This window comes from Bombus vosnesenskii, unplaced genomic scaffold, assembly GCF_011952255.1.
Source record: "Bombus vosnesenskii isolate JDL3184/JDL3185 unplaced genomic scaffold, Bvos_JDL3184-5_v1.1 scf7180000013302, whole genome shotgun sequence".
Lineage (NCBI taxonomy): Eukaryota > Metazoa > Arthropoda > Insecta > Hymenoptera > Apidae > Bombus > Bombus vosnesenskii.
This window is the reverse complement of record NW_022882951.1, coordinates 1595574-1606149: the sequence shown is the minus strand read 5'-3', so window position 1 is coordinate 1606149 and position 10576 is coordinate 1595574. Positions and strand designations below refer to the sequence as shown.

General features: G+C 37.8%; 2 protein-coding genes across 2 annotated transcripts; both read right to left on the bottom strand.

Moving 5' to 3' along the window:
* Positions 1 to 4058: 4058 nt before the first annotated feature.
* LOC117234104 lies at positions 4059 to 5817 on the bottom strand. The gene is made up of 5 exons (XM_033495007.1): positions 5667 to 5817; positions 5441 to 5495; positions 5157 to 5248; positions 4358 to 4472; positions 4059 to 4283 (listed from the first exon to the last, which is right to left on the bottom strand). Exons 1-5 carry the CDS (start codon positions 5715 to 5717, stop codon positions 4189 to 4191), a joined length of 408 nt encoding a protein of 135 aa, XP_033350898.1. The 5' UTR covers positions 5718 to 5817; the 3' UTR covers positions 4059 to 4188.
* A 2819-nt stretch (positions 5818 to 8636) lies between these two features.
* LOC117234097 lies at positions 8637 to 10175 on the bottom strand. The gene is made up of 5 exons (XM_033495000.1): positions 10046 to 10175; positions 9820 to 9874; positions 9529 to 9620; positions 8928 to 9042; positions 8637 to 8846 (listed from the first exon to the last, which is right to left on the bottom strand). Exons 1-5 carry the CDS (start codon positions 10148 to 10150, stop codon positions 8746 to 8748), a joined length of 468 nt encoding a protein of 155 aa, XP_033350891.1. The 5' UTR covers positions 10151 to 10175; the 3' UTR covers positions 8637 to 8745.
* Between the last annotated feature and the right edge of the window lie 401 nt (positions 10176 to 10576).

Here is a 10576-nt window from a genome sequence, read left to right as displayed (position 1 = left end):
TATGCGCTTATGGGAGACCGAGAAGCACCAACATATACATAAAATATAGAAGAAATCCAAATTAACATACTCTTTACGATATTTCGTTTCCGAAACGTATCTCGTGTCTCTAGCTATATTTATACATTTCAATTTGCATAAACGTCCACACGTGAGTAACGTGTAATGTCACTGAACGATCGATTTGGAAGAAAAACGGGACTAAAATTTCAAAAATAAATTCACGATGAAATGAAAAATCAATCGACCTAGCCTACACATAGCCTATACATAATTCATCTACGGTATAGGGTGTCGAATATTTTGCAATTTTCGAACGATCGAAGGCTTCGGTGTCTCGATAATAGAGATAAAACGGCGTAGTTTGGTCAGATAATTCGAGAATAATTCGCAGCCGGCGCCTTAATGGAAAGAGCCCTTGCCCGGTTCTTCGATCCCATAACTTCCGCGGCTAGGAATTCCAGCGATGCTAATTTCATCGTAGGATAGCGGAATTCCAGGGGTCCGGGTCGGACGCGGTTATCATCTGGCGCTATTTCGACCGGGGACATGCGCCGTGCAGTTATATTAACCGCATTTCCGGAAACGTTCGATTGGCCGCGTGGTATCGGAGCAATTCGTGCAATAACGACGAGAGTCGCCGCGTCGGCCAGAGATAATATCGCGAACGATAACGTTCCTCCTCGTTGCAGTTCCATCCTGTTGTTAGATCATCGTTACATTACGCCAGTTTATCGTAATATGGTTCTGGTTGGGGGTTTGGCTTGGATTCGTAACTTTTTGCGTTGATTCACGATGGCTGAGATTTGTGGAATCGAAGAGAAAGATGTAAGATAACGGTGGCGAGAAAGGAATTTGGAGGTCGAATTTTTGGCGATATCGTTTTCCACATTCCTTTTTCTTTGTCTTTTTTTTTCCTTTGTTAAGTCTCGAGACCCGTTTAACCGCTTAACTCTTTGGAGAGAAAGTTTTTAAAACGTTTAGCGCAATAATATAATAAGACGAGCGAGATACACTCGAAGTTGAAGAAATGTAGATTGAAATACAGTGAAGTTCCATTCATATGGAATTCTATGTTTCAATAGGTTTTAATAGCGTTGGAAAATTATTAAAAGTTACGGATCATTGATAGTTGTTGTTTGCATCTGAGCAGAAAATGGTCGAGATTGTTTCAGTGGCATCCAAAATTATTTGCAAGCGACGAAACATCATCGAGTAAATATTACTGGCACGTAAGATTATCACGAACGATCGTTATTTTTCAATTAGAAACATCGTATTCGTAATTCCTATGATCGATGATCGCGATAATTTGAGGATTGCGAGGAGCCATCAAGGTTCGTATCATTGACGTTCGAAGCAATTCGAAGGTCCTTGTGGATCATCCACGTGTTTCTCTGGCAGTTAAAACGTTCAAGAATTATTTAGCTTATCGTGATATCGCGATGCGTACGTTATAGGTGAGGTAATCATAATATTATGCAAAAGTAATGTTTAATCGTATCTCGATGTTTGTATAGGTATACCGTCTGCAAAGATGTAAGTACTCGGCTCAATCGTGCAAACAAGAAGCAACGTTGAATTTAGACGAGAAGATGCCTGGTCGAAGGAAACAGTTTGTGAGAATAGTTATTTTTAGAATGTTTAAATAATTAGTACGCTGTCCCGAGTGCTCATGACCAATTAAACTGCCTCGTTCTCCAACAAACGACCACGTTGAAGCTCAACGTAAACCATCATGATCGAGTGGAACAAAAGCACAATGGCGAACAACGACGTACACCACGGAATCATTGTACAATCGTGTGCGTCGCGACATAAGTATGCGACGTTCGCGACGTCGTCGTCGAATGTAAACTCGATTATAAAGCAAGCTATCGTTTCCATCTGTATTCTTCTCGACTACATTCTCGTTCTCGAGCTTGTGTGTACGTTCGGTCTAGCGTGTACGCGTCTTTATTTCACGATACGCATTTGTACCACGATATCTTGTACGAGCCAATGTATACACGTACGTGTGTTCTATGGTTGGAAGCCTTTATAGAGCCAGACAAGTCGATTGAATTATAGTAACAAAGTTATCCGTCACTTCGTGCGACGCGGGCTAAGGGCTAAACACTGTGTCTCAACGGGATCTAAACTGATTTTCAGCTTATTTCGAAGAAAGGGATCGCGTCTTAAGCAAGATTGATCGAAATAGAAGAAACCTCCTTCTATCGTACAAGTATCTCGTATAGACAGTTCAGTCTGCTTTTTCGTTACAGTTTCTCCATTTTAATAGAAACTTGAAATTTGAAGCTTTGGTTTAGTTAGAACTTCGAACGATGATCGGGTTGGATATGAGATAATTATTTTATAGAATATACACTCTCGTTCGTGGGTGTTCAGACACCTGCTATTTCCATACGAAGAGCGATCTAACTGAAATCATCAAGGAAACGTTAAATCGATCAGAATTCTATATTATTGGAATACAAACTAGCGAAAAACATGATCCTTCTCAATTTTTCTCACAAATCTAACTATATAATCCTATTATAACGAAAACGTTGAGAATCGAGACGTTATCTCTTAAAGTTCTACTTCTTTTTTCTCACAAATTGTTCAGGTTGTTATTTCGAGTACGATGAAGCAACGGAATCGTTCTGTGATAATTGGGCATATTATTCGACGTGTGTTTCCGTTGTAAATTATAGCGAGGAATGTCTGGTGGGCTGAAGGGGTAGACGATTCGAATGATCGAGTGTCATCGCTGGTCGCAGTTAATTCGGCGCGTGTTAAACAAAAGGTTTAGTCGTTTTGACGACGGTCGTTTGCATTAAGTGGCTTTATCCGACGCGCGCCTACCCCAATCTGCATTTGACTTTGTAATTTCATTTATGGTGAATCGCGTATTCCGGCTGGCTACGGGCAACGCGCGCAAACATTTGCAGCCAGCTTTGAGTTTCGCATCTCGCAGGACCTTCTTTGACCAGCCAACTTCCAATTGAAACTGCTGTGCTCATGAATCTCGTGATTAAACCTCGTGATAAGGACAATTCCTAATTCAGCTCGAACGACACTGATTTTTGTTAGACCTAAACTTCGTCGAATTTCGTGAAATACAGGATAAAAGAAGTTCTATCGCTTTGTTTTCAAATATTTTTTAAACGACATGAGATAGACGGATAGATTTTTTATTAATAGTTTAATTAAGCGTCCCAATTACGCGCAAAACGTGATATTCGTGAAAGGAACAATGCTAGTTGTCAATAAAATTTTTCCTAAGAATTTTACACGTTGCATTATTTAAAAGTTAAGACGAATTATCGTTTTATCGTTTTATTCTCAAAAAAGGACGAGAAAAGCTGAGCCCAGGAATTCACTACGTCGTAATTCATAGTAAGAACGAATAATTACGATAAATCATTTTATTCCGTGTATGCGACCTTCAAGATCTCTGACAGTAAACAGTATTAGAGCAAAAACCAGATTGAAGAGAAAAAAGAGGGCGTTCGTACTTCTAACCGCGACTGATCACGTAATCGCTTGTCTGCGCGCAAAATAGATTGTAAACAGTGGGAATAATTGAATCGATTAAACGTGAAACGATCGAGCGATTAATTAATAACTTCTGGCGTTCGAGCTATCTGAATCACATCTTCGAGTTTCGAACGATACTTTAAAGCGGAAAACTTGCAGGAATAGGAGATTAATTAGACTGAATAATTTTCCGGTGATTTTCACGGTTTAATCTCGGCGGTGGTGTTGCTTGCCTCTTAATTGTTTGAAAAAATAGAAAAATGATGTCTCAATATTGTGTATCTAGATCTGCCACGACGTAGGTTATTTTTGTTATTATTTATTCTTCTTTTTACGCATTATCGTACTAATTACGCGGAGAATGACTGCATCTCCTACGTTTTTAGCAAAAAATGATCCCGCTGTAATGATTGTTTCGTTCCAACGCGAGAATTTCGATGAAATTATTAATTTATTAGTTAGTTACCAGTCATTGTCATTTGTTCAATTTGCAAATAAAAATAAAATTCGTCCGAACAAGAATAAAGAGGTGGTCGTTTAAATGCTTTTCGTTTTATTGATAATATTTACAATTAATTCAGCGAATTACGCTACAAATTACATGAATTACATTGCCGGAATTTGTTGTGTTTAAGAGCAAGCCTCGACCATTTATGCCATTGTTGATTATGTGAATCGATGAGCGAGTTCAGCGAATCTCAGTTGATCCAGGCCACATCTGCCAAAGTTTTGGGCAACCACGCATTGGTCGTCGTTTGCAGCTAAACAAGAAGGGATGGAAACGCGTGAAACAAGTGTACGAAAAATCGTCTTATAATTTGCTCGATCGACGTACCACTATAGGCACATTGGTGTACGGTATCACGAATGATGTCCTTCTTCTCACTGTCAGGATATGCCCTGTCGATTTGCTCGTCGATCTTACGTAGATTAATAACGTTGCCATCCATCTAAAATAAGTGGAACATTTTAGAAACGGTTAGTAAGCAAATATGTATATCGAAAAGCGTCGTTTACGACAGATGAAGAAATTAATTTTAAGTAAAGAATTTGCGGCCAGGTAAAATTCGAAATTAATTTAGAGTATTTTTATAATTTTAACATAGAATTTTCAGTGACCGATAATTTTCTGGATCGAGGTTTTTAAAGATTCATAAGGTTGTGTCGCAAGTATCCTGTTCACCTTCATATTTCATATTCAGTTTTTAATTAATATCAATTAATTAATTTACCCACTCCATGGCCTGATCCTACGAGAGATTTCTAAAACTAAATTCCACGCTATAACTGGTTAAGATATAGTTATTCACTGTTCATAAATTAATTGTTACGTCATACTATATCGGATACTGCATATTAATTTTGTATGTTATTCATAGTTCGAATCTTTTATTATACTTTTCGTTGCTAAGAATCCAAGTACTATGCGTTGCTGGAAAGAAGACTAGTGGGATGGCACAGAAGCAAAGAAGAAACTGTTCCGTATCGTTCATCGTCGCACTTTGCTGTATTGTTTTATCGAATCTATACGAAATAGCTCTTTATGCCAATCTTCGTTTCCAGCAACGTTCTGTGTTTGCCCGATAAATTCTCCATGCTGGACTTTATTAAGTAGAATCAGAGACTGTACGTACCAGACCTATCTTTTGCATCAGACAACCTTCGAAGCATCCTCGTGTTCTTATTCCCTCTGGGCTGGTGTCGCGAATTAAGTTTCCTAGGTCGACTATCGAAACAATATTTTCATTATTATTCATTTTCATTTCGAATGGTTCGTTTAATTCTTTTCCTATAAAAAGTATTTACTTTCAAGCGTAAAAAGTGCTCAGTTCGTTGGTTTCTATTTATTAATAAAATCGTATAGCACCATAAAACATATTAAAATATGTCTATAACGTTGCAACGAGTTTTTACTTACAGATAGTAAGACCCATTTGTTTCAAGCACGTCTCGGACATCTCATTGGCAGTAACCTAAAATTACGAAAATGAAAAATATTAACTTTCCGAACGTAGCTTAGAGAAACGATGGATTCTGTGATATTATCGAAATTCAGTTTCACAGTATCGTGTACGTTCTTTCTTCTCTATGTTTAGCGTAATCGAGCCCGAGCCACGGAAACTTTAAACCGGTCAAAGACATACCCCGCAACATACGAAGTAAAGTACGCAGAAAACAGCGACGATAGTCTTCATGCTTGCGTTTTTTCAAGATATCGACGCTGAAAGTGACCGTAGAGAAAGAACAGTTACGATAGATGCAAAGTGAACACGAACTACCGCTAGACACGAACTTCTTCGACTGGCTGGTCAGCGTTTCGATCTGCTATTTATACCGTAGAGTAAGTGCATAAAAACATAGAGAATTATTGTTGACAGTGATTCTTACGTAATGTAGGGTTGTATTTTGAGAATCGGAGAAGGATGGGAAAAGGAAAGAAAAAGTGTTTTATCGGCGTGTCACGGCGTAGATCTCTGGCTTCTGACTGGGGAGTAGGGAGTGTCCCTGCATCACCTTCCTGTCAGTGGTTAACGATATCCTGAAATCTTGTGGCGTCTATCTCCTTCCTCTGATGCTTCCATTGGACGGTGGGTGTCTGTATTCGTTTATACATTGTGCATCGTTAAGATGGTTTCGTTGGTTAATTTTTTCAGCCAGCACATTTTTTTGCATCTCTACTATGCTCGAGGCAATTTAGCCACGAGCGTGTCTAATGCACGTGAGGTTAGTCGTCGAATGTACGTCGTTACGTTGCGTTGAATCATCGACGAAACAGTCCGTAACTTCCCTACGTTGGTCGACGTTGTAGCTTGTAGACGTCTTCCGTCTGCCGTACCTTTGCCGTCGTGGCTACAGCGCATCCCAGCGATCGGTATAACGGGCTCGTTTTCGTCGTGTTTCTCCCATGTCGGTGTGGGATTAGGGCGTCGTTATCTTGTGACCACCCCAGCAGAGAAGTTACGATAGGCGGTTAGTTGAATCCAAGTCCATCCAAGAGCCGAATCTAACGACGTCTGTCACTTGTTGGTTTTAGTTGCATCCTTTCTTCTATTGTGGCATCGCTGTCTCGGTCGTGCGGTGCGTAGTCATTAGTCGTAGGGTTGTAACTTGCAAGTTGGAGAATCCGCGTGTTTCTTTGCTGATAAACTCATGTTGAATGCGTCTTTGGACAACCAGCTCGTACAAACTTTGTACGCGTATTGTACAAGATGAGTGTGGAAATCAATACGAACAAATTGGAATTGACGTTTCCCAAATTAAGGAATACAATTATCATTGATGTTTGCTTGCACAGGATACTGTCCTACGGATAAGTGAAACTTCGCAAGTTAAAATTTGGAGTGATTATTTGAATTAAAATATATTTAGTAAATATATTACTAGAGCGTGCTACAGATGACTCGTAGTTTAATAGAAATTGTTATTCTAGGAATCTGTAGCGCTGTTAAGAGCAAGGTGGTCAGCTTAGGTGGTCGCTGGCCTAATTGGATTGCGTTTTAATCAGAAAAATCCCGAAGATTCATTTGAATGTTTTATTTAAACACTGTTTATGCTATGAAGAGTGAGGGAAAGAGATAGAGAAATACCTCAATTCTTTATATTGTAGAAATAAGGTAACTTTGGAAAGAATTGATAGAATTATGAAGCATTTACATTGGAAGCGATAAGATAAACATAAGCTAATTTGTTGTCGCGTTTACAACTATGTTTAGAGATAAGTAAGAACATGGTACATTATCCTCCGTTCATTATATTATGATTATGAAAGATTTTATCTCGACATAAAGAAGTGATACAGTATTAAAAAGTATTTCCTATCAATAATTCTTATTAATCGCTTTTAATTGATTTTTAATTCATGTTTACGTAGGATTAATTTTATCATAGCTCGAACGTTCGACTTGCAACGTCTCCGCCGGTTGTTCTAATGCAGACTGTAATTTCAACAATAATTATATTCCTTACTTTTGAAAACAAATCGAAATTTTGATTTATCCGTATTTCGAGGTGTGCAATTGGCATAAATAAGTTTACGTGAAAATCGATAAATATCTACAAGAAATATTAAATAAAAAAAATGGCAATTTGTAATATATTGTTCCAACAAATGGACCTTTTAACAATCAGTTTATACGGTCATATTCCCCGTTCAAAAATACGCTCGAAGTGTTCATCCGGAATATTGATACAGTGAACTGTAAATACTGTAAATACTCCGGTTTTCATTCTACACTTTCACCGTGGAGGAATCATCTGCGGTGATCGTGCAATGTGAAACGGTGTAAATTTGGTTTATACACAAGTCACATCGGCAGTTGTATTTGTCAGAGCTGTTTGGTGCATGGAAATACTTGCGAGAAAGCAAGTATAGGCAACGAAAGTGTCGGTAAACCAACCTCTGGTGATAGAGGAGGAGGTGTCCTTGCAATTTCATAGAAACGCTTCTTCCAGGTATCTGTTTTAGACCAACACGAGTACGAACGAATAATTACGGAAAATTATTTTGTTCCCTGTATGCAACCTCGAAGATCTAGTAATAACCAATAACAGAGCAAAAAAAAAAAAAACAAGGTTAAAGAAGAAAAAAAAGGCGTTCGTGCACCTGGTCACGAGTGATCACGTACTCGCTTATCGAGTGGACTAAACGTGAGACAAAACACGACATTACAATTTCTGGTGTTCGAGGTAGCCAGCTCACAGTTGCGATGTATGAAATTTTTAAGCGGAAAGCTTGCAGATGTACAAGATTAATCGGATTGAATAACTTTCTGGCAATTTCCACGGTGTAATTTTAACCTTGGTCTTGTTTGCGTTTTAATTGCTTGAAAAATAAGGAAATAACGTGTCAGCGATGAATGTACACGAGTCCCACAAAGTAGATTATTTGTGTCGTTATTTATTCTCTTTTTTACGCCTGGTTACGTTAATTATAAATACTGCGCGGAGAATGACCTTATCTCGTAGTTTTTCTTGCAGAAAGATCCCGCGATAAAAGGTTTCCCGTTCGAACATGAGAATTTCGATTAAATCGTTAACTTACTAACTTAGTGGCTAGTTATCGACCTTTTTGTTTAACTTTCTACACAGAAAGAAATGTCATCTTAACAAAAGCGAAGAGTACATGCTTTTCGTTTTATTGACAAGTTTTACAATTGATCCGGTTAATCACATGTATCGAGGAGTCTTCAACGTTTGTTGTATTTAAAAAAGTATCTTGACGATTTATGCGATTGTTGATAGCAGTTGACGAGCAGTGAGTTTCAAGTGTTCCAGGCCACATTGGGCGAAGTTTTGAGCAACCAGACACTGGTCGTCGTCCGCAGCTAAATAAGAAAGAATGGAAACGTGTGAAACAACTGGCACTGGTGTGAAAAGTCACGTTATCATTTGTCCGATTAACGTACCATCCTTGGCACATTGGTGTACATTATTGTGAACGATCTCCTTGCTCTCGCCGTCAGGTAATATACTGTCGAGCAGTTCGTCGATCTTCTGTGTGTTAATAACGTTGCCATCCATCTAAAACAGGTGCAATATATCATAGACAATGCTAGTAAGCATACATATCGAAAAATGTCACTTTCGACGAATGAAAAAGGTAACTTAAAGTAAAGAATTCGAGGAGAAGCAAAATTAAAAATTAATTTTCGGTATTTCTACGATTTTATAAAATATAGAATCTTTTCATTGATCGAAAATTTTCTGCATCACAGTTTTGCAAAATTCGTACTCTGTTGTGAAGCAAATATCTTCTTACCTTTATTGATATTCTATATTTAGTTTCTAAAATACGATTATTCACTGTACATAAATTAATTATTACACTACCGTAATGAATCGGATGTAGTAACATGTACTGTTGTACTAGCGGTATATTAATTTTGTATGTTATTTGAGTTTCCTTTTTTTTGTTTATTATACTCTTCATTGGCAGGAACCTAAGTTGTACTTGTTCGATAAATTCTCCATGCTTGACTATGCTAAGTAGAATGAGACTTTACGTACCAGACCCATCTTCTGCATCATACAGGCTTCGAGGCATCCACGTTTTCTCGCTATCTCAGGGCTGTTGTCGTGAACTAAACTTGGGAGATCAGCTATCGAAGAAGTATTTTCTTTATTATTTATTTTCGTTTCGAGCCGTCTATTTAATTCTTTTCTTCGATGGAAAATATTTACGTTGAAACGTAAACAGTACTCGTTTCACTGGTTCCAATTTATTATTAATAAAGTCGTATGGCACCGTAAAATATGTTAAAATGTATCTATATTACTTTTTAACGAGTTTCTACTTACCGATGCTAAGATCCATTTGTTTCAAGCACGACTCGGACATCTCATTGGCAGTAACCTAAAATTACGAAAATGAAAAATATTAACTTTTCGAACGTAGCTTAGAGAAACGATAGATTCCGTGATATTATCGAAATTCAGTTTTACAGAGTCGTCTGCGTTTTCTCTTCTCTACGTTTAGCGTAATCGAGCTTGAGCCACGGAAACTTTAAACCGGTTAAAGACATACCCCGCAACATACGAAGTAAAGTATGCAGAAAAGAGCGACGATAGTCTTCATGCTTGCGTTTTTCGTAATATTGATATGCAAAGTGTTTGCGGAAGAAGAGCACATTCGATTGGAGGAACTTATTCGACTGGTTAGTCAGCGTTTCGCCTTGCTATTTATACCTCATAGGTGAATAAGAAGTAGAAGATTGATCGTCGCTGATAATGGCTTTACGTAATTTAATTTCCCGGAAACATAGTAAACATTTACGTGTTTATGAGGTGAATTATTTGCGATTACGATAGATATGTATTGTAATCATTTTTATATATATTTGCAGTTCGTTAAGATACATATCTTCATCGATCACATATCTTCATCCATCTTTAATTCTTTGGGAACGTTCGAATTTGAATATTTGGTAAAACGGAAAGCTTTTCGAGAAGACTAAATTTTATTAAAAATGATTTCTATTACCTTTAAGCTAGACAGAGAAAAATTATTGGGAGATGTTTCGTATTTGACAGGAATATAGGTAGTTTGTCTTTTTCT